The following is a 25,474-nucleotide window of genomic DNA, read 5'->3' on the forward strand; positions in this document are numbered from 1 at the left end:
TTTACTAAATTATAATTACAAGTTTTAATATTTTTAGGTGATGTTTCTAAATTCATATTTCCGTTCCAAATAATGCACCCTTATCCGAGTTGGGAGCATATTAGTAATCTGAATAATAACTTTGTATCGTGGACTACCATTGTGTACGGTAACTGTAATGTCCCAGTGATAATGAGCACGTTCTCTTGCCAAAAACATATGTACACAAACACAAAACGTAATATTGAATGTAATTTTGTACACATACTGTTTAGTGGTTAATGTAGATTACCTGTCGATATTAACTATCGAACTAGTTATTGCCACATTGTAAAGTACTAAAGCCCATCAATGTACCTTGTTCTTGGTTATGTAACATTATGCATTATATATAGAATTGTTGCAGTAAGGATAAAATGTATCAATGATGCATGAGTTTGAAAACAAATATACAATACCGTTTTCCATACTTTTGGCGGAGCCTTCAACAATTATGTGGTATCCGGGATTGAGTTACTTTTGTTTTCTCAAAACAAAACTTTTCTTTGTACCTCTATTATATTAAAAATTGTTTAAGTCAGTTTATTTCTATTTTAAAAATTGCATTTAAATTTTGTTATATAATGTCTGTTATGTTTGTATCTAAATAACAGTACTTATGCCGGGGGCGGGTGAATCGAAATAAAGAACACTTTTACATTTCTTAAGACACGGCCACACGAGGGGTGGTGTGGCGAGCGAGCCTGGGAGTAGACTGCCCACAGCGGCTCAAGGAATGCTCGGACGAGGCAGTGACCAAAGGAGAGGGGGGTCAGGTGATCTCGAGTAGCCAATGCCGTTTATTCAAAATCATACGATTAAAACAGCCGACACATTACGACATATGGGGTGAGGTGCACCTGTTGCAAATATATTTACTTACTACTTACTAGATAATGATACAAAGAATATTCATATATAACAATTTCCTCCCTATTAAATTCAGAAATTACAAACAAATCAAATTTAAAAATTAACTTTTCTTCAATAGTTTGAATGCTTCCTCTTGATACTTAAAGTAATAATTGATAAAGTACTGATATGACATGATTCTATAATTAACAACAAGTTGACAAAAAGTAAACACTAAACAAGTTTAAATTAAAATAAACGCTTGATAAAACCACAATATAATAAAAAGAAAAACACATAATATAACATAATACACAACCATTACTGAATAAGTTCATCTTTATTATAAGTCAAGTTTATTTACAGGTTTTCTAGTGCGCTCAGGATAGCGTCGCATCCGACTTTGACAGGTTCTGTCAAGAACAGCTGATTTTACGCGCGCTGATACGGGTGTAGTACGGTGCGGGGTAGAGGGGGAAGAGAGTGACCTTCCACCACTCGCCGTAGTGTTTGCCATGCCAACTGGCGATCGATTTACGTCATGTGCAGGGGGAGAGTTACACTGCGATTGGTATTGCGGCGCTGCCAAGTCTACGTCTGCGTATGCGGAAGTAGGGGTTGCCACGTTTCTCGGTACAGTTTCTGCTACTGCACTCGAGTCTCTGTCTAGCGAACTGCCACTCAGACCGATCAATTGATCTATGTGACGTTTCGTTACAATGCCAGAATTTAACTCTATTTCATACATAACAGGACTGATTTGTTTATTTACAATACCTTGCAACCATTTGTTGTTTGACCTGTAATCTCGCATTAATACAGTTTGACCTGGATAAACTACCCTAGTAATATTTTTATTAAAACTATTTTTGCTCTCCTCTTGTTTCTTATTTACAAACTGGGTAATGTTTGGTCTCAATAGATCCAAACGGGTGCGCAGTTTCCTGCCAAACATTAACTTGCTTGGTGTTTCATTGGTAGTACTATGTACAGAGTTACGGTAGTCAAACAATATCCTACTCAAGGCTACGCTAGCATCTGCATTGTCATGAAATGCTCGCTTTAATTTGTCTTTAGCAAATTTCACGCTGTTTTCGGCTTGGCCATTACTTTTTGGATGATACACAGGACTGAAAGTATGTTTTATACCGTTCATTTCCATGAACTGTTTGAACTCCGATGAGGTAAAGGGTGGTCCATTGTCAGAATGTAAATTAACAGGTAGACCAAAGCGACTAAATAGCTCTCTTAGAAAACTTATAGCTAGTTTAGCGGAAGTTGAACTAACTTCGCCTACTTCTAACCATTTTGAGTGAGCGTCAATGACGATTAAATACATTTTATTTTTAAAAGGTCCTAGGTAGTCCACATGAATACGTTCCCAGGGAGCGGAAGGATAGTGCCAAACATGTAATTGACTCTTTGACGGGTTGTTCCGTTCCCGGAGACAGGAAGAATTTTTGTGATCTGTTCATCAATACCGTTCCACCAGACGTAGCTGCGTGCTACCGATTTCATTTTCACAATACCTAAATGACTAGAATGAAGCTCTTTAAGTACATAATCCCTTAAAGTTACTGGTACGACTACTTTATAACCCCACATAATTACTCCAAATTCAACTGTCAGTTCGTTCTGTCTCTGGAAATACGGAGTAAGCTCTTCGCTTCCCTCAGGAATGACATTAGGCCAACCGTGTATAATGTAGCCATACACTTTACTTAAAACTGGATCTTTCTGTGTATCTGATTTTACATGTTCAAAAGTCAAAGGTAATGAGCTTTCTTGAATACAATGTAAATATGTACCTTGCCACGCAAACTCATCAGTAGCATTGTTGTGATTGACACTTAAAGGCAATCTAGATAACATATCTGCATTATTTAGTTCCGTCTTTACGTATTGAATGTCAAATTCGTAACCGGACAGGAACAAAGCATATCTTTGCATACGGCCGGCAGCAAAGATAGGTAACCCTTTTTTATTTCCAAAGATACTTAAAAGAGGTTTGTGATCAGTGTACAAAATAAATTTCCGACCGTACAAGTATTGATTAAACTTTTTGACTGCAAATACGATAGCCAGAGCTTCTTTCTCTATCTGTGAATAGTTCCGCTCAGCTTGTGAGAGTGTGCGTGACTGATAGGCTATTGGTTTCTCTATACCACCTGGTGAGATAACACTTAGGACGGCTCCCAGGCCAACTGAACTAGCATCTACGGCTAACTTCAAAGGCAAATTAGTGTCATAATGCGCCAAAATTGGTGCGTTTGAAAGTAACTCTTTTACTTTGTCAAAAGCTGCGATACAATTCTTATCAAAATTAAAAGGTGTGTCCTTCTTAAGAAGACTGTACATGGGACTTAGTATAGTGGAACAATTTGGTATGAACTTTGAGTAGTAATTAATTAGACCTACTAAAGCTTTGACCTCTGTCACAGTTTTAGGTATGGGAGCATTCCTAACTGCTTCTACCTTAGATTCGGAAGTGTGCAACCCTTCTTTGTCGATACAGAAACCTAAATACTCCACTTTAGGTGCAAAAAATGTGCATTTATTCTTTTTTACTGTGAGACCATTTTCGCTTAGGCGCTTGCAAACTTCCCTAAGTTTTTGATAGTGTGGATCATCGTTTACATCTGTAATCAATATATCGTCTAAAAATACAACAACATTGGACAAGTCTTGTAAACACTGTTCGATTCTGTACTGAAATATACTCGTTGCGGAAGAAATTCCGAACGGCATTCTTTGATAACTGACTAACCCTTTATGGGTACTGATAGTGCATAATTTCTTAGATTCTTCATCTAACTCTAGCTGCATATAAGCTTGGCATAAATCTATGTTACTGAATTTCTCGCCTTTCTGTAAACAAGTAAACATTTCATCTATTCTGGGGATAGGGTACTTTTCAACTTCTAAACATGGATTTAAGGTAACTTTAAAATCTCCGCAAATGCGTATTCCTCCGTCTGGTTTTATTACTGGAACAATGGGAGTGCCCCAGTCACTACTTTTTACTGGAACAAGTACTTTTTCCTCAGTTAACCTTTCTAGTTCTTTTTCGACTTTAGTTTTAAGTGAAAAGGGAATGGACCGTGGCTTAAAATACCTTGGTGTGGCGTCAGGTTTTAACTTTAATTTAACTGGTTCACCTTTGCATTGACCTAATTTGTCACTGAAAACTTCCGGAAATTCTTTGATCAAATCTTTAGTTAATTCAATGCAATGTTTACTCGTAACATCCGGATTACTGTCTTTATTGCTTATGCCAAATATTTTATTTTTGAAAGATATTTCCACACCGAGACTTTGAAGCCAATTTCGTCCTATGAGAGGGTGAGCTCCTTTCTTGATTACAAACAATTCAAGAAATTTGCTAACTCCTTGATATTGAACATCTACTTCAATTTTCCCTAACGGAACTATAGGTTCATTCGTATACGAACTTAGAGATAAGTCAGTGGGCAATAATTTACAACTATAAAGGTTTTCTTTGTAAAATTTCTCGCTGCACACGCTTACTGACGCGCCTGTATCAGCCTCAAATAGATTGGCTTACCCTTAACTATTAATTCTAATTTAACCGGACTAACTTTAATGTGCTCAACTTCCCTTTCATTCATTTTAAATAAATTTGAAATATCTTCCTCATAGCTTTCAGGTTCAACATTACTATCAGTGTTTTGACTATATACTTCTTCTACATAATTATGTCTACTATCATTTTTATTTTTAAAGTGTTTAAACTTAGATTGTTGGTTTTGAGGCTTACCCTTTGATCGACAAACTTAAGCAATGCGATTCTTTTTTCCACACGCGTTACACGTAACACCAAACAATCGACACTGATGGCGCAAATGGCCCACATTACCACAACACGAACACTGTACTTTGTAGTCATGCGAAGCGCTGCTTTTGGGGTTGTGCTGGTGACTTCCAGGTGTGGTAGCGCCGCCGGCACCTGCCGATGCTCTGCTCCCAGCTGTTACACTGCGGTGATGAGCTGTCATCTTTTGTAGTCGCTCGGCGTTGTGGCTTCCGTTGATCGCCAAGGCTGCTGCATTCTTCTCAGCGGCTTCTGCTGACGTGATGATTTTAACTGCTTGGTCAAATGTCAAGCTGGATTCTCCTAACAGTTTTTGTTTTGTTGCTTCATTTCTAATTCCGGAGACTAAACGATCTCGCAGGTAATCGTTTAAAACTGCCCCAAATTCACAATGGGTGGACATCTTTCTTATCTGGGCGATGTAGTCTGCTGCTGATTCGCCTTCGTGCTGAATCCTCTTGCTGAACTTGTACCTCTCGGCTATGAACGATGGTTTTGGATACAAGTGATCTTGAATCAAAGATACTAATGCGTCAAAAGGTTTTGTAGACGGCTTATTGGGCGTGCATAAATCCCGTAACAGGCTGTACGTTTTTACACCGGCAACAGTTAATAACGTGCTAACGTTTTTCTCCTCCTTAATATTGTTGCACTCGATGAATAAATAGTTCGAAGTGCTCGATATAAGACGACCACGTCTCACTATTTTGATCGTATTCACCGATTCCGCCGATTATTCCCGACATTTTTGTGTTGCCCGGCAGTTCGATATTGTGTAGTAACGGCACTAAATCCACTTCGTCATCCGACATTTACACGTGTTGTCCGAAATTTACACTACGCGGAACAATCGAACAGTTGCATTGCCCGGTATGTAAATTTAACCGACCTCGTCGCCATTTGTTATGTTTGTATCTAAATAACAGTACTGTCTTATGCCGGGGGCGGGTGAATCGAAATAAAGAACACTTTTACATTTCTTAAGACACGGCCACACGAGGGGTGGTGTGGCGAGCGAGCCTGGGAGTAGACTGCCCACAGCGGCTCAAGGAATGCTCGGACGAGGCAGTGACCAAAGGAGAGGGGGGTCAGGTGATCTCGAGTAGCCAATGCCGTTTATTCAAAATCATACGATTAAAACAGCCGACACATTACGTCATATGGGTGAGGTGCACCTGTTGCAAATATATTTAAACTTACTAGATAATGATACAAAGAATATTCATATATAACAATGTCCTATTACTATAATAGATGTTTAAATGTTTACGGTATAAATGTTACTGAACGTATGCAATATCAACCAAGGTAGTATTAATTTTTTTTAAGTTAGAAATTACACGTAACTATTACTAGAATTAGGAGTTCTAGTACATTCCACTAACCACACAAAATGTTGTCATTGTGTTATACGATGTTGCTCACCTATACAGTTCCGGGGACCAGCGCTGAATGGCATAAACGAGTAGATATGTCGCAGTTTCTTCTGTTCTGGAGAGAACCGTTCAGGCAGGAACTGTTTCAGGATTTGGGAACCGTTTTTTGTTCCAACCCAAAGCGTGGAGCATTATCAACACCCGACTACCAGCTGGCAGAGTGCAACTGTCTATAATAAAACAGTGTTTATTGCATAACTAAGGAAGTCAATGATTATATTATATACAGTATGTTGGTTTAATGAGAATGTGTTACATATTCATATATTGGTGGCCTGTGGTGGTGTGATAGTACTTCGAAAAGTTTATTATTTTTATATATCTTAGTAAATCTAAAGCCAATGAAAATTATTAACGGATAATAAAAAAAAATACTCAACATTAACTTTTCAACTTAGTAATTGACTATAATTTGTAACATAGTGTTTATACATTAATACTTAAATTAAACTAAATAAAGGATTGGCATAATTGTAACAATACAGTTTTGAGTCAACGTCACAAAGAAATTGCCTCACTAAAAGTAACCATTAAAAATTTCTATCCTAACCTTAACGGCTCTTTGCAGATGTTTCATGCAACGATGGAGGGTTCATGACACCTCAGATAAGTCTTGAAAATTTTGGTATTAGGGGTTTTTTTTAGAGGAGAACATTGAACTCACCTTAAAGAAAAAATTAAATCATTTTAGGATAATAGCAGGTACACCAAAACATTCAAGTTTGCTTCAGAGAATGTGATGGTCCAAAACCTCGAATGCTGGACTATGATCACAAAATAACCATGAAGCATACTGACTTAACTGTAACGAATATTAAAGACATACATGAAATGATACAAAATCAGCTGAAAAACATCCCCCCGTCGTTCATTGAGCAACACATTTATTTAAATCCGTTTTTTATGGTACCAAATCTCCTTACAAATTCAGTTGTGCTCTCTTTTCTAAATTAGACATTTCATATGGGAAACTCCAGAACCTGACTTTCGTAGTTCGTCAAACAACGAAAGGTCTCCCGAAAAATTGGTGAAAACATTATCGGGACATGAAAACATTCGTCTGGACTACGATTAATCCCCGTATTCATTTGGCTTCATCAAAATAAAGCCTCAAAATAATCGACGTAATCTTAAAAAACCAACGAAGACGTCAGCACGTCGATATTAAAGACTCCTGCTTCATTGGAGAATACCTTTTTCTGGAATAATGAGTGGGCAGAATCAGAGCCAACATATCCGTAACAGTACACAAAAAACCATGCGGTGACCTGTAAAGCAGAAAACAGTTAAATAATTTGTTTATTTTAACTTAGTTTGTAATTATGTGTTAGGTTAGTTATTTGCCTGAAGAAGAGACAAGATTGCAGATCTCGAAACGTAGTGTTACTGATTTTTAGCATCACTGAACGATGGCAAATGTCCTGGAAAATCCTGTTAGCTTCACAAAACAATAAGCCTCATCTCATTGATCAAAGCAACCGCAATTTGAAACATCTAAATTCCTGCGCTGCACGGTGAAAAACCGGTATATGAAGTTATATTTCAAGGAGGTCCTCATTAACGCATGTGACCCACCGCGCCTTTCTATCTTGCAATAACAGCACACTAAACTATAAAAAGTTACAACAAAACATTCAGTTAAAAATGTTTCGTTAAACAGACAATGCTGGAGTTTACATCATACAACACAGATTCCAACATTCTTATTTTACGACGCGATCCCTGTTTGTTTTGGTGGAGAAGTTCTACATTTGCAAAGGAGTTGGAGTTACGCCTATTATAAGGAAAAACCGGGTTAACTATCATGAATAATACGTTAGTATTAACAGGTGTACCACTAATACCATCACACACGGCTTCAGTTTTCATTTCTTGTTAAATAGTAGGTCTATATCATGATTAGTTTACAGGGACTTTTAACAATGCTTGTTTGAAATTAAAGGAACATGCTAGTAGTACATACTTAATCTAGATGTTTACAGTATGTGCTTTGTAACAACACTAAGAGCACTGTTTATATCTGATTGGTAAACAAACATAGCGCGAACCAACTAATCTAGATTTCTTAAAGATGGTCTTAAACGGTTTATCTTTATCTAGTTTACAACGATAGTACATTTAGTTAGTTCCACCCATGATCACCAGAGTATCTCTCTCATCGAGTGACCGGTGTACGCCGCGCCGTCCAACTGAGTCACAAGGTTAGAGAAAGGCGGTCACGGTCAATGCCACTAGAATCTCAGGCCGCGCTGCTCAGTTGTGACGTCACAGTTTAGCACTGGCCGCCAGCTATCCGGCCAACATGGTGACACTAAATATTAAAGTGCAACCGGTGAAGGTGTATCCTATCTCAGGTATATCCCTTTAGCATATATACTCCTGCCGATATTAAATAAATATTTAATTCATTTGGAATATTAGGTAAACTAAATATGCAAGAAGAAAGTTTTACGTATTATAAAAGATATAGACGATTGAATGGTTTTTGTTAGTCCAATATAGTCTTAGATTTAATTAAGTACTAGTTCCATCCAATTTACCACCTGTAGAGTTCATTTTCTAGTTTTACATAAATTCATCAACATGAAAGCTACATAAATATAATTTTTTCATACAAGAAAACTTTTTTTAGATACCGCATATGAGTATTATCTATACCAGAGCTATCCGTTCCAACGGTTTAGGTACAAGATTGTAAGTATCGTGGATGAGGTATAGTAGATGGCAATCTTATTTTTTTATGCAACAGACACACTAAAGGAAAACGAACAATATGACTTTTTACTGAAACTACTAATTTAATTTGCTTTTAAAGAAAGTTACCTTTCTCCACCATTACTGATGTTATTTTTACACAACAAACTGCTTAAACATTCTACTTTGTCCGATTTGGGTATGTCTAATATATCAGACAATAGCTTTTAATTACACCTCTTAGCTTGGAGCAACGGTCTGTCTGATGTTATGTTCTCTGAAAACGTTCGCAAATAACTATTATCCTTTATAAGTTACTATTTTTAATTAAATAAAAAGAAATTTCATGCAAATTTAGTGTAACTTTGTCTTAAAATAAAAATAGGCTGTTGAGAAAATACACTGTCAAGTTCTAAGTTGCACTCCTTACTGTAATGTTTTGTGAGACAGCTGAAGGAGTCAATTGTGTCACGCAGTTCTTCCTCTTGGATTGGTTTTTGGTATCGCTTTCTGCTTCCATCCTCCTTTTTTCTGGATTCTTCTTCTCAGCTGGCAGATACTTTCCAATGTAGTTACGTACGTTTTCAAAAACGGCTGGAACCACATCGTTCCTAACTTTAGCCGATGCCGCTTAGCTGTTAAAACGGTGCTGTCAGGTCAAGGTTTAGTATCTTCCATTATTATGAATCGTTCGTGTAAATTTGTTCTGCACACGTGGGAGTTGAAGTAACCTCAACTGTCCCTGTGAATTGCTCTTAGCGACGTCCGGGTTGTCTCAGGATCTTTCGAAATGAAAAAGAAACATTAACAAATGGCTTAAAATAATGTATTGAATTCCAGAACACATTTATTCGACATAATAAAACCAGATTCCGTCAAAATCTCCAAAACACGCAATAGTCTACAAACTATTACAAAAGAATAGTGTGTCACTGACACACGCCTAGCATCGTTTTTGTAGCTTAGCAAAACAGCTGGCTAAGTTAGAGCTCCCCTAGACGTGACGTATCGCTGCGCGAGACCTGGGATTCTAGTGTGGCCTTGTCTTTGTACAGAGTGGCAGCTTACAGCCTAGCTATCTCATACATTACCCTCCAGTTGTACTGAGATTCCTGCCGTAACTTTCCGCCAGCACCAGTTCACTATACATGATGTCGCAGAGTCCCGGGGAGCAACAGAACTGACGTGATGCACCGTTTCGGCATGTTTCACATTTTTACTGCATCTTCTGTAACATTTTTTCTGACCATACTGGATTTTTGCAAAATGTCTCATCATTATCCATAGTTTTAATATTTTTTGGGCGTATTACGGTTATATTGATTTTTTATTGAAGCAGCAATCAATCATTTTACATTTCAGCAATAGTTTTTCTTATACCGTTTGAGTCAAAGATTCTAAGAATATAGTATTTGCAAACGATACATTGCTTTTTATCATTACAAGAAGAAGTTCATGAATAAAGAGATGGTATTTATAGTAAATATACCGCGGTCTACATTATTGGTTTGCTGGTGACAGTTCTACCCAATACAAGGCGCTGAACGTGTCCCAACATGGTATTCATACTAAAAAAGCTAGTATATGTAGACTTTTTATACTAAATAATACTAGTGGGATCCATATTCGAACTGTTAATATTACTCAAATTCATGGTAACAATATAATTTTTATAATGTATCCGTATTTCACCGCGGGTAAATCAGCGCTGATTTTTATTAATTATTACTCAGCTCCGTTAAAGAAAAGAACATCAGAAGAAATCATAATTTTATCCATTGTATAAACTTAGCTCTTCGTGTTTTATATAGCCTTTGCAACTATCCATGAGGTTCAGCTGGCTTTTCTATGCAAAAGATGACGTTACAAACTCTCGTTATAAGTGAAACTTGCAACTGACCGCTCTATTATTTGTCTCTGTATTTTCGTATCTAGGATCCCAGTAAATAGCCTCATCTAAGCCACAAGATCCTACACCACCCGCACAATCGATCGTTACTTAGCTAGTTGAGTACTATAAAATACTTTATTTTGTGACTTATATAATGTTTTTCTTGGCTTCGTCTAACTTTCTTTTAAGATCTTGGATGTAATGGATTAGGTTCTAATGCCTGTCAGATAGTTCCTTTATTCGTTCTAAAATTTCATCTATTGATGTGAATAATCTGACTCAATCTAAACCTCAAAAGAATAGAGTTTCTACCGATTAATCATCTCAGACACAAGGGTGATGCTACAGTTGCTCATCGTGATATCGACCGATCTTCTCTGAGATAAAGGTACCGGCGACTGAGTGAACATAGTCACATAATGCCGATCTTTGTGTTTACTGTTAGTTAACGTTAGAGCAGTCTTCTGCTAAGAATTTCCTATCGAAGTAAGAAATGTTCCCTCCCTATATCTTCTTTTTTATGCCAAATCGAAATAAATTTTGTTTAATTCATCCTTCAACAGCTGCAGAGGTACCAACCGACTAGAAAGACGAACGACGTCAAGGAGAATTAGACAGGGGAGAATTTAGTTTGCGGTGCGGTTAATGAAGACATTACCAGATTATTTTCATCGGTTATTGTAGTAGTCTTACCAGTTCACCGCTGCCGGCACAAATGGTGTGGAACTTCACTGAAGATCGACTCGGCTGACCAGCTACATGCAGCCGTAGTTACATGTCACTGGTACTACTGACTACGCACATTAGATGCGCGGTGAAGTGTGCGGTTGATATTATCAAGAGAAATAGAATTTACATTGTGTTCACCTCATACTCCACTTTGTTTGGCTAACCTCTAAAGAATCACAGAACTGTGTTACTCGTCAAAATACTATAATTATTTACTTTAGATTAAACAAAGTTGATAATTGTGTAACTGTATCTATTACATGAGATTATACACCCTTTAATAGTTACGGATTTATAATAATGAAACACTTGATGATTTAATGAGACCAAACTATAACAACAGTTATGTACTCTGCTTCCCAGGCCACCAATAAATAAGAAAGGACTTACTTATTATAAAGAACAGATCATCCTTACCTATTTTAGTATCATTTGTAGCTTTTCTCATGATTAAAACAGCGTTACCGTGTAGCCTAATGCTTTCTAGAATGACCTGGTCCAGGTACTTCATGGCTTTAACGTCGGCAGCGGTAACGTCACGGTCCAGGTCTCCCATTACTTCCTGAATCTCCATGAACATCCTTTCCTAAACATGAGATATAAAATGTAATATTATATCTACTGCGGCTGCTATGTCATGGTGCAGTTCCCTAAGTACTTCTCGGATCTTCATTAATACCTCGTTCTAAACATGAGTTTAATCTAATATAGTTTAAACCTCGCGGCTAATTTATTTCATCTATACAGGGTGGCGCATATGTTAGTTTCCCTATAATTTTGAATATACAGTTATGTTTAGTTAGGTTGGTAACAATGTTCATTTGGCAGCAACACAGAGTAAGTAGATTGTTCCAGTGGCTAGTGTAAAGTGGCGCTCTTTGCATCTGTTATTTGTTTGTGTGTTTTTTAAAACGATTATAACCCAAGAACGAGTTTACATCCTTCAGTTGTGGTTGAAGCCTAATAAAAATACTGCTGTAATAAATGAAGAATTTAGTGGTAAATATCCAGTTTTTGAAAAACCCATTCGACGATATATGCGGAAGTTAAATATGACATTTGAAAACACAGAATCGTTTTAAGTGGCCCCAAGTGTGATCACCACGATCAATTTGCAACGAAGAAAACCTGAAGACAGTTGCTCAAGCTTTTATAGCCAGTCCCGGTAAATTGATTCGTAAGGCATCTGCTGAACTACAAATATCAAGAAGAAGCGTGTAAAGAATGTTATACCAATTGCACTTTCAACGCACACCGATCATATTTATTCCAAGCGCTTCACAAGAATCATTCCGATAAGCGATTGGAATTCAGTGAGACAGTAATTATCTGCTCAGGGGCTGATGCAAATTTCCTGCGATCAATTTTGTCGTGAGATGAGGCATGTAAATGGACGCGTTAATCGGCATAACTGCGTGTACTAGTCGGATCTTAATCCTCATAATGTAATCCAAGCAGAACTCGTGGTGTCTGGTGTTATGGTATGAAGATGTATTTCCAGTACTGCACTGATTGGTGCATATTTTCTTCAAGGAAATCTTAACTCAAAAAGATACTTACAGTAGCTGCAAAAAGTAGTAGGCCTAGTTCCCGAGCTCAGAAACAATCCTGTTTTCAATATTCATTCGCTCATCTGGCAACAATATGGAACCCCAGCTAACCTATAACTTCATAAATAAGAGTTCAGTTCCAAAACTAGTTAATTTATCACTGTGGTTATTTATTTTTTTTTTTTTTAATATAATTCAAGGTTTTAAATAAAAAATCAAATAAATACTAGAATATTTGTGACAGCTCTATTGAAAGTTTTAAAATTTATACGTAATTCCTACAAGGATTTGATTTCAGGTCGGGAACAGTATTTGAACACAGTTAATTGACTTACACACCGTTGCATACGCTTAGCGTTTATTTTATCTCCATATTATAATTTTTGTTAAAAAGTATTTTGATACAATACTTAACAAAATTAAACCGCTTCAATAATTCAACATTTTCATAGCTCACGCAGTATTACAATTTGTATTTATTTTACTACCGATTCATAAAAACCTTTTTCTACCTGTACCTTTCGACGAGGGGTCAAGGGATCGTTGTACTCACACTGCAGCACTTGAACGGATGTTTCGAGGTTTATACGTTATATCTGCTAAATAGTTTTCAGTAGATTCCATAAGACAGCTACAGAAAGAACAACATTATATAATTAGAACAAAGTCAGGTTACACCATTTCTAACTTAAGAATGGATTTAACGAATATAATGGTCTTTGCTTTATTGGGTACGTTTTCGCCCCGACTAGCAGAACAACGATTAAAGTATCCTAAAAGTGCACGGAAAAATAAGGTAAATAGAACAAGACTTTTATATAATAGTGCAAGAGCTTGTTAACTTTAGTCAACTGTTCTGTGTAAACATTGTTTTTATGGTAGCACAATCATGTGTAAAATTAATTAAACCACTATTTTTAATTTGTTTACATTAATTTGGTCGCGAAAGCATAGAGTAAGTTTGATAACAACAACACTTTTCTTTTCAAACTTTTCTACAACCACTGTTGAGCAGAAGTAAGAAAAATATTTAGATAAGAAAACCACAAGTTTTAGTAAAAGTCTACTTTTAACCGTACACTTTGGTAAATATTGAGTATCCAGTGCTTGGTGAGTACTGTAATGCAGATATAAAAGAATTTACTGTATAACTTTAGCCGAAAGTTTAAAGACTGTTATAAACCGCATAGTTTATTTGATTTTTGACAGAAGTAGGCTTCTCACCCCTTTGTATGTACCTTGATCGAGGAAACAAAGCAACATTAACTAGAGCACAAAATATATTAAGTCTGGAATAAATTACAATTCCCGTAAGTATACACTTTAAGACATATTACCTTGATCGTAGAAATTAGGAAATCTCAACATTATCGTCGGACATAGAATTCACTCGAACGAGAAGTGCTCATACGAAGGCCTACGAAATTTTGTGCAAAACCGCGGGGAATTACTAGTTTTAACATGAAAAGTAATCGTGTATCTTTCAAAAATCTTACAGCATTTGTATTTTTTTATTAACTAAACTCCAAATTTTAAAACCTTTAACGGATAACGGTTTATTTTAAAGGGGAATAAACTAATAGGGTTTAAGAATATATTTAAGAATTTCCTGCGTTCAAAATCACTGGTAACTGCTAGTAATTAAACATATTATCTCCTATCGTTTCCTGGATCACTATTTGAATTAACGTTTACACTTTGTCGCAGCGGGATATAGCGGTGAATAGCAATTGGAAGTTTGAATGAAACTAGACAAATTCCTTAACCGTTTTTCAACGAAGTGATGTTTGAGTGATATTTGCAACCTAACGTTAGCGGCATACCGTCGCTATTATGTAAGTTAGTATGTCTTTGTAGGCAGATAAATTTCGTTTAATGTTTGGTTTATATGATAAGAGCCACTATTTAAGGTAATAAAATATTTTGTCTTCGTATAAATATATTTTTAACGTAATTTGATATAACTATAAATGTGATACTTTACATATGAACAAAATGGTACTTATAGTTATTAATAGTGTTAATAAAACAATAAACCATCTATTTCAATTAACGTGTACTACGAGTAACGTGTCTACTGGCATATACAGTATTATACCAACAATGGTCCAAGATAAGGAATAACTAATACAAACTTACTGCAGATGTTTATGATTCATCAGGATAATGCCGAATTGATCAGATAGTAATATTGAAACAAATACCAATATGCCAATACAAATAGTCAATATGTGGAATTCGTTTAGGTATAATACCAATAAATAGTTGTTACGGATGTTGGCGTGGACTAACTGTCCTACCCTGCAGAAAAGTGATGTCAGCTACCCTCGCCAAAACTAGGCGTGGACCTACAGTCCTACAATCATAATCTCTCCCAGAGATGCTAAAGCTGCACTGCTGGTTTAATCTTTCTTTTTGCATTTAAAAAATTCTCCCGTTTCTTACAGAGAAAGTATTATTTGATTTTGAAATGTATAAAAAAATACACCTGGGGTTGCATCCAGGTGAGTAAAATATATTGCAAATAAATCTGTGGAGCATTATAAAGTTATCAGAACGATTCCGATCTAATTTCTATATAAATACTATTTATACATAATATACATGAAGATGTGTGAAGCTGATAATAATGTACGATAAACACCTTGTATTACCTGTACTTCCGGATAGTGTCCAATTGTGAGAAGCAGAAAAGACAGAGCAGAAACAACTGTGTCAGTTGCCTAAAACAGAAGAAATATTTCCTGATAATTAAATAAATACTAATGTATTCTATGTGCTCATACCTAGTCAAGAATAGTTTTGTAGAATCCAGAATGTATTAAATTCACAAGGCTAATTTGCATAGTAATTATTAGCTAGTTATATCTTAAAATAAAGCTTGCTATTCTGGAAAAATATACGCATTTGTCAGTAAGTTACAATTATTTTTGCGCGAATATAACTTATTACTAATTAAGAAATATATGATTATGATATAACTAGCATCGAGGGATTTTCTAAATATGAATACGCCTGTATTCATCCCAGATACCCTAAGAATTCCAGTACAATCATTTGACTAGTTTACGTGTGAAAGCAAAATAAACAAAGGCACTTTCACATTTAAAATATTTTTGGGATGTTTCAAATAACTTTATACAATATAAAATAAACAGAATGGCGACTGTTTGTAAAGATGGATTGGAGCGTCGTCGGAGGACCTCATTCTAATATCTATATCTTTTCTGGATTTCGAAATCATCTCATTAAAGTCAAAACAATAGTAGTGCTGTTGTCTAAAATTAAAATTTTCAAATGTTTAATTTTTTAAGTTTTTTATATAACTCTTTTTTATTTTTTTCAACAAGATTAATAGTTTTGGCTTTAAAGATGCTTTGGGTGTGAAAATTGCTACTTTTCTGATTTAGGCGGACGAATCGCAGGGCAGTACTCGCAAGGTCGTTAAGTGCTAACAGGCTGCCTGCTAGCCAAATCAGAAGGGCGGTCGGAGTCCACTCAGCAGCTATCAGTGACTAAGGTCTTCATTGTGAGCTACAGTATACCAGTATCTTCTTTCCCCTTAAGTGTAAACCACTCACTGTCTACTTGTAGTTCAAAGCTTTCGTGTCGCTCAAGATACTTTCATAAAGAGGTTTGTGAGAGAGGTCAGTATATAGAAGTTAAACTCAGCTCTGGGTAGTTTACAATATATGGTCTGTAAAGTTGCGGTTGTTTTCGAGACTGAAGTGAATTTACTTAGCCTATTAAAGTTTGAGTATGAACTATATATGTATATGTATATGTATATGTATATATATATAAGTAGATAGTAATATGGGGTTCCTGGCGCACTTTCGGAGCCGACCGAAAAGCAATGTAAAATACTGTTCAATGTACCATAAAGGAAGCTGAGAAATAACACAGCAAATCTCAATGAAAAATTAACCGAATCTACATCTCCAAAAGCGATCGGTACATTACTATCTACTCTGTGGAATGAAAAATTAACCGAATCTGAGCTTCTACTTTCTTAAGCTGTGCTTTGTAAAATGTTGTCAAATCTGCTACGAATAAAGGAAAAATCTTCAATGACAGTCGAGGTGTGCTACTACAGACCGACCATCACGATAATCACTTCGCCTGCGTCATATCTGTAGTGATATCACGACGTGAGAGGCGCAATCGTTGGTTTACAAGCACCATTTAGTTAAATAAATTTTTCTATCTAAATGGAGCGCGAAAAAATATCATGTCCGTTCTGCAAAAAAGAAATTTTAAGAAAAAACTATGATCGCCATTATAATTCTAAAAGTCACGAAAAAAACAAGCAAATTTACGATAATGAACTAAATTATTTAAGACAATGGGCTAGAGAAAATAAAATTGCCGATCACGAAAACATGTTTAATATTGAGAAATTACGTGAATTAAAGAGAAATTTCAAAGTTGAAAAGAAAAATCTCGACCTATTTAATGATGAAAAACTTCATTCAATAGCTGAAAAGTTGGCTATCGGTACTAACGATAAAACCAAGTCTGAAATGATCGAAGAAATTGATAAAACTCTTAAAGTAAAATCCGAAAATATCATTGATGTACAAGTTTTATCATCAATACACGGTCTTTTCAAGCAATACATTTTAACAAACTTGAACGACAATTCCATGTCAATTTACAAATATCTTTCAATTATGCGGTCAGAAATTAAAAGTTTAATCGAGAAATTTCAAGAAAATGTTAAAAATATGAAGGGCTATCTCTCTTTGGAATGTGAATACGAACGAACTTTAGTGAATGGTGAACCGCAAACATGTCTAATGTATTTTACTATCAAAGCAGACGAAATCTTTGACGTAAACGACTTTATTACTAAGCAATTTAATAAATTAACACATCGAGAACAAACGAATAATCCAAATAAAGGTTCCGGATGGACATTTAAAAGTTGTAAACAACTAGTTTTGAGCCTTAACAAACACGAAATGATGAATGCAGGATCATACATCGATTTACCAAAGAATATCAAAGATAAAAAAGCTTGTATAAATATAAAAAATAGAGATGATTTTTGCTTTATTTACTCAATAAGATGTGCTATTGAAAAACCAGAAAGAGACTGTGAACGTGTAAAGCAATACGAAAAATTTGTGAATGACGAAATATTTTCAGGTTTTGAGTATCCAATGTCTCTGAAAGATATACAAATATTTGAAAAACGAAGCTACAATTCCAAGTATAAGTATCCAACAATGTCTATCAATGTCTACAGTTTTGATGAAAATATTAACATTGTTCCGTTACAAATTTCTGAAAAATATGACGCTGAAACAAACATTGATTTATTGTATGTTAAACAAGATGATAAATCTCATTATGTTTTGATAACCGATTTAAATAAGCTTGTTTCTTCGCAGTTGTCTAAACATAAAGAAAGAAAATTTTTGTGTAGAAGATGTTTAAGCCATTTTTACAAATCTGGAGATTTAACAGATCACTTAGAAATTTGTAAAAATCATGAAGTTTGTAAGCCAATTATGCCATTTCCAGGTCAAACAACTAAATTTACTAATTATCAAAAGAAATTTAACCATCCGTACGTAATTTATATGGACTTTGAGAGCATATTAGAAAAAATTCCGACATGCAAGAACAATCCACAAAGATCGACTACAACCAAGATTCAGAGGCACATTCCTTATGGTTTTACTCTATATTTAGTGTCGAATGTGACCAATCGCATGTACAAACCGATATGTTATCGTGCCAAAAATGAAGAAGATTTGAAAAACGTCCCGACAAAATTGTTTGAAGAACTCAATAAATTATCGAAATACATAGCGTAAAAATATAATTCTAAGAACATGAAACCTATGAAATTGACAGAAGAAGAAGAAATTTCGTATCAAAATTCAAACGTTTGTCATATCTGTGAATGGTCTGCTTATGATGTTGGGTCAATTCAGTATGGTTTTACTCCTGATAGTTGGAAAGATAAGAGTTATAATAAAGTGAGAGATCATTGTCATTTAACCGGCAAGTTTCGAGGCGCAGCTCATGCATGTTGCAATCTAAATTTGAAATTTCCTCAGAATATTCCCGTTTTCTGCCACAATATGTCAAATTACGATACTCATTTGTACATAAAAGAATTGGCTAAACAATATGGAAATGTTGATTTGATTGCAAACACCGATGAAAAATATATAAATTATTCTGTAAATTCTGGATATGGCTATGAATTCGAAGGTGATAAGCCAAGAAAATTCATCAAGTTTTCGTTTGTAGACACGTTCAGATTCATGGCCTCGTCTATAGAAAAGTTAGCTAAAAATCTAAAGAGAGAAGACTTCAAACATACAAATCATTTTATACAAGATGGACTGAATGAGATAATAGAAAGACAGCCAAATGACGACGACGAGATTTTTAAAATTCTGTCTGGAAAAGGAATATTTCCCTATGAATTTATCGACAGTATTGAAAAACTTGATTACACAGAAGAATTGAGAATTCAAGATTTCTATTCACTTTTGACAGATGAGAGCATATCTGAGAAAGATTTTCAACACTACTTAAATGTTTGGAACAAATTAAAAGAGAAAAATCTAGGAAATTACTCTGATCTCTATAACATTCAAGATGTTCTATTGCTCGCTGATATCTTTGAAAATTTTAGGAATATTTGTTTGAATTGCTATAAACTCAATCCGGCACACTATCTAACAGCTCCCAGTCTCGCATGGGACGCAATGTTAAAATTAACGAAGATAGAATTACAATTAATTAGTGATTATAATATGTATTTGATGATCGAAAAAGGTATTCGCGGAGGCATTTCTCAGTGTATTAAACGATATGTGAAAGCAAATAACAAATATTTAAAAGATTTTGATAAGACAAAGCCCGAAAACTATTTACTCTATCTCGATGCAAACAACCTTTATGGGTATGGTCTTATGCAAAAACTGCCGTTTAGTGATATCAAGTGGATGGATCCTAAAACGTATACAAAAGAAGAGTGGCAAGAAACAATTTTAGAACTCACTGGCGACGAAGATTATGGCTATATTCTCGAAGTCGATCTTGGATATCCAACAAATTTACACGAACATCACAAGGATTTACCTCTTGCTCCAGAACATTTTAAAAACAAACTTTGCACAACTCTACTGGATAAAACTGAATACGTTGTTCATTCGAGAAATTTTGAAGTTCTATTTGGAACAAGGTATGATTTTGAAACATGTGAATAGAGTTATTGCATTCGATCAGAAGCCTTTTATGAAAGAATACATTGATTTTAACACAAACATGAGAACCAAAGCTACAAGCGACTTTGAAAAGGACTTTTATAAGCTGATGAACAACTCAGTTTTTGGAAAATCTATGGAAAATGTGAGAAACAGATGTGATATTAAGCTTGGAAATGAAGAATTTTCAATGAAACAAGCTAAGAAAACAAATTTCAAATGCTTTAACATCTTTGACGACAACTGTATAGCGAGTCACATGTACAAACAAAAGGTTAAATTTAACAAACCGATTTACATAGGATTTTCAGTTCTCGACCTCTCAAAATTGCTAATGTACGAGTTTTATTACAACAAATTAAAGAAGTTTGATCCAGATTTGAATCTGTGTTACATGGATACAGACAGTTATTTCCTAGAATTGAAACGAGATCCTTTTAAAATTATTAAAGAAAATATAGATGACTTTGATACAAGTGATTATCCAAAAGATCACGAATGTTTCACTACTAAAAATAAGAAGGTAATAGGGAAATTCAAAGATGAGTTAAATAGCGAAGTTTTAGAAGAATTTTGTGGTTTAAGGTCTAAGATGTACTCGTACAAATATCTAGATAAAAACCCAGTTAGGTGTAAAGGAATTAAGAGAAGCGTTGTAAATAAAACAATAAATATCGAAAACTTGAAGAGATGTTTGTTCGAAGATAAAGAAGAATTTAGGGAGATGACAGTCATCAAAAGTTATAAACATGAGTTGTACACTGTTACCATAAACAAGCTGGCACTGAACGCTAAAGATGATAAGAGAATTGTCCTAGAAAATAAGATCGATACAGTACCGTATGGCTATAAAAATGAAGCAAAATCTGATATATTAGACGAATTAAATAAACTTGGAAACTTTGATATGTAAATGGAAGATGATTTAATTCACTGTCACAAGTGTAAAAAGAAAACGAAAAATATAGATTCAAAAATCGTTCAAACTCAAAATGGATTGTATAGAATTGCTGCAAAATGTTCAAAATGTAAGACAAACAAGAGTAAGTTTATAAAGAATCCAAATCCAAAACCTGTTAAGCAAGAATTGAAGACTAAAGATGAGATAGAGATTGAAGCTCGAGAAATTCATGCACCAGTACGAAAAAAGTTTAAAAAGAGAAAAATTATAACATTAGGAATTGACGATTTATGGGCAGCAGATTTAGTTATAATGTCTAACTATTCAGATCAAAATGATGGATTTAAGTATATGTTAAATGTTATTGATACTTTCTCAAAATATGCTTGGTCAAGAGCTATCAAAAGAAAAAACGGCAAGGATATTTCAAAAGCTTTCGAAGATATAGTAAAAGATGCCATAAGGATCAATCACAAACCTCCTAACCTACTTCATACAGATAAGGGTTTAGAGTTTAAAAATAAAGAATTTAACGATGTTTTGAGAAAATACAACATTAAGATTTATCATACTGAAAACGAAGAGAAATCAAGTATTGTAGAGAGATATAACAGAACTCAAAATGAAAGAATGAAGGTTCTTTTTGAGATTAATAAAAACTTTAAATGGATCGATATTCTTCAAAAACTCGTAAACAATTATAACGATACAGTTCACAGCACAATCAAAATGAAACCGAAAGACGTAGATAAGGATGCAGAAAAGGAGTTATTAGAGACCGTTTTCAAGTATGTTCCACCTGAAATTCACACGAAAACTAAATTTAAAGTCAATGATCATGTAAGAATTGTTAGTAAAAAACAAACATTTTCGAACAAATATAAGAACAATTGGTCAAGAGAAATCTTTGTGATTTATCAAATTAATAACACAGATCCTGTAACTTATAGTATAAAAGATTTAAATAATGAAGAAATAACCGGAAAGTTTTATGAATATGAATTGAGAAAGTCAAAGATTTTTTCTATATAAATGGAGGCCCAAAAGAAATGTTCAATGTGCAAAGAATTAAAAGGTTTTGAAGAATTTTATAAAGATAAGAGTAGAAAAGATGGAATTATTTATAATTGTAAAGATTGTTATAGGAAGTAGCTGTATGATAAAATAGAAAAATTAACTTTGGAAGAGAAAGAATGTCTTAAATGTAAAGAAACTAAAAAAATTTCAGAGTTTAATAGTGATCACTATAGTAGAGATAAGAAAGACTCATATTGTAAAGATTGTGTAAAGAAGAATCTTCATAGATTATATTATGAAGATACTCAATGTGAATGTGGAAGAACTATAAAATGGTTAAATAATTATCAAAAACATTTACAAACAAAATATCATAAGTTAAGAGTTTAACATTTTCATCGTGTAATAATTTTTTCTATATAAATGGAGTCTCAAAAGAAATGTACAAAGTGTCAAGAAGAGAATAGAAAAGACTGTTATTGTAAGGAATTATACGTTAAAATGAACAAATTAACTTTAGAAGAGAAAAAGTGTTACTTTTGTAAAGAAATTAAAAATATTTCTGAATTTAATAACTGGCAGTATAGTAAAGATAGAAAAGATGCTTTTTGCAAAGATTGTGCTAAAAAAATTTTCAGCGAAAGTTATAAAAACGAAATGCCTTGTGAATATGAAAAAAGAATTCTACAATGGTTACCTAGTTATGCTAAACATTTACAAACAAAATATAATAAATCGAGAGTTTTTAGTAAAATTTAGAAACATTTTCATCGTGTAATTTAGATATTCTATAAATCAGTCGAGATTCTGCCATATTTGTAGTAAAATGATTTCCGTTGTATAAAATATTCAAAGATTCTTTCATTTGGTTATACACATTGATAGAATTTGGTTCGTCATCAATGAACAAAATCTCTAATTCAGGATAATTTATTTTTAGATGTTTTAATCGGTTTGGTATTTCTCGTTTCTGAGCTCTGATAACGTAATAAGGCCATTCCCACATGTGATTCTTCTTAATTAACACAAAAACATGGTGTTTTTTCTTATCAAAATTTTTACATATCATATCTCTCTTCATTAATTCCATTCGCAATTCTTGATTCTCTATTTTCAAGGATTTCATTTGACCTGAAATTTGTAACTGTTTTATTTCATCTTTTAACTGCTTATTTTCGTTTTCAAGTTTGTACTTGCCATATTTTCTAATACTCGGTAAAACTTCTTCTAAAACCCAATTTTGAAACGTTTCTGCAATCTTCATTTTAGATTTCAGTATTAAAGAATATATGCCTGGTTCATTGATGAAAATAGTGTCTGGATGTAATTTTTGTAAGAGTCGCGATTCGATACCCTTGTCAGAATCTATGTTTTCAAAGCTTTTTTTGTATTTTTCTTTAACATGATCTATGATAGCTTGTCTCGTATTTTTAAGTTCCAATATTTCTGCAACATCTTTAGCCTTAAACCAAAATTCATTATTTTCGTCAACAATTGTAAAGATATGTTTGCTTTTAAATCTAAGTTGATTATTGAGTAGGTCTACAACTGACTCCATTTAGATAGAAAAGAAATTTAACTAGTAATTTTTATTTTGAGAATGAAGGCCAGATTCATTGATAAAAACAGTGTCAGGATGAAGATTTTGAAAGGGTCTATGGCATAGACTCTTGTTTTTTAAGTAAAAATATTGAATTTTGTCATCATCATCAACTCATTTTTATTCCTTTTTCAATCTTAAATATATTGTTGTTTTACTCTCATTATTTAATAAATTTCCCTCAGAGTCTTGAACAGTTAAGACGATTTTTTGAATTCTTTTCATATTTTTTCTAATTGGAATATAATCGATTTCATTCGGTTTTTCACTGATTTTTGATCCATAAGCAACATTTGGGAAAAAAGTGTACAAAATTTCAGATTCTTTGTGTAAATGTTCGGTATGATTTTCAAAACTAGGTTCAACGAGATTACAATGTACTTCAATTACATCAAACGGTCTAAATTTTGGCGTTTTATTTCCTAAATATACCTGATTTGGCTCAATAGTTTCTTGAACAAACCCTAATAAATCTACAATAATTGCTGAAAACATTATTCTTACTGGTGATTTTATTTGAATTTTATTAGAGAGATAATTTTTTTGCATTTCAAACTTGTTTTCGTCAAAGTTTAAAGATTTATCTGATTGTTTGAATGTTTTCAGATAATTTTTAAGGGAATTTTTTATTTGATCGAAAGTATAATATCCTTTGTTTAAACCATAATATTTTGTTACGTTCTTCTCACTAAATCCTATACAATAAGGAGAACTTTCACTAATATTTATTACAAAATTGTCAGAATAAAAACCGCTTAAACCGATAAAATAATTTTATTCTTCCTCTAAGTGTATAGGATGTTCCAAGTTTAAAACTAATTTAGAGCTTTCTGAAGTCAACTTGAACAGCTTCATTTTCGCAAGCGTTGCTTCAAGATGAAAATCTTCTATTTAAATGGAGAAATTTTTAAAGCAAAAAGATCAGATAAAACTTCAAACGTTTGAAGAAAATAAGAAAGATCAACCAATCAGATTGTTAATTGTTGGTTCAAGTGGATGTGGAAAAACAACTTTACTATTGAATTTTATCTACAATAGGTTGATTCCTTATTCCAATTTGTATGTTTTTAGTAAATCTTTAGAACAAGACGCCTATAAAAAATTACAAGAAAGATTTGAAAATATTGAGAAAAACTTAAACAAAAAAATATCACATTTTTATAATGCTTCTGAGGACATAGTTCCGTTAAGCGAATGTAAACCCAATTCGTTAATCGTTTTTGATGATTGTATTTTAGAAAATCAAGACGTTATTAAGGAATATTTCGTAATGTCCCGTCACAAAAACATATCTTGTATCTATCTTTCCCAATGCTTTTCAAAGTTTGATAAACAAGTTATTAGAAATAATTTGAATATGTTGTGTGTTTTTAAGCAAGACGATCACTATTCGAGAAAGATTTACAACAATTATGTGGGATCTGATATGAGTTTTAACCACTTTAATGAATTGTGTGATACAATTTGGAAAGAAGACTATGGATTTTTAACTATTAATCTAACTTTGAAGCCTAAAAATGGCAAATATTTGAATAAAATTTTCTAACATAAATGCTGCTCAGTGGTCTGACAAATCTACTTGATAAAATATTTGTTACAATTATTTTTATATTATCTTTAATTTTTATTTACATTATGAAAATAACAGAAAAACGGTAAATCTGTTCACGTTCCACGTTCACGTTCCACGTTCACGTTCATGTTTCACGTTCCACGTTCACG

General features: G+C 33.8%; 1 protein-coding gene across 1 annotated transcript in view; it reads right to left on the reverse strand.

The window, feature by feature from the left end:
- The window catches only part of LOC124372012 (cytochrome P450 4c21-like), a 46,419-nt gene that overhangs the window by 9,850 nt on the left and 11,095 nt on the right, over positions 1-25,474 (reverse strand). Inside the window, exons 2-4 of the mRNA XM_046830387.1 lie at positions 15,657-15,725; positions 11,870-12,038; positions 6,128-6,308 (exon numbers count right to left, since the gene is read on the reverse strand). Of these exons, the coding sequence (XP_046686343.1) occupies positions 6,208-6,308; positions 11,870-12,038; positions 15,657-15,725 (339 nt within the window). The 3' untranslated portion in view covers positions 6,128-6,207. The remainder of the gene's footprint in view (positions 1-6,127; positions 6,309-11,869; positions 12,039-15,656; positions 15,726-25,474) is intronic.

This window comes from Homalodisca vitripennis, unplaced genomic scaffold (assembly GCF_021130785.1).
Source record: "Homalodisca vitripennis isolate AUS2020 unplaced genomic scaffold, UT_GWSS_2.1 ScUCBcl_2403;HRSCAF=7130, whole genome shotgun sequence".
NCBI classification, from domain to species: Eukaryota; Metazoa; Arthropoda; class Insecta; order Hemiptera; family Cicadellidae; genus Homalodisca; species Homalodisca vitripennis.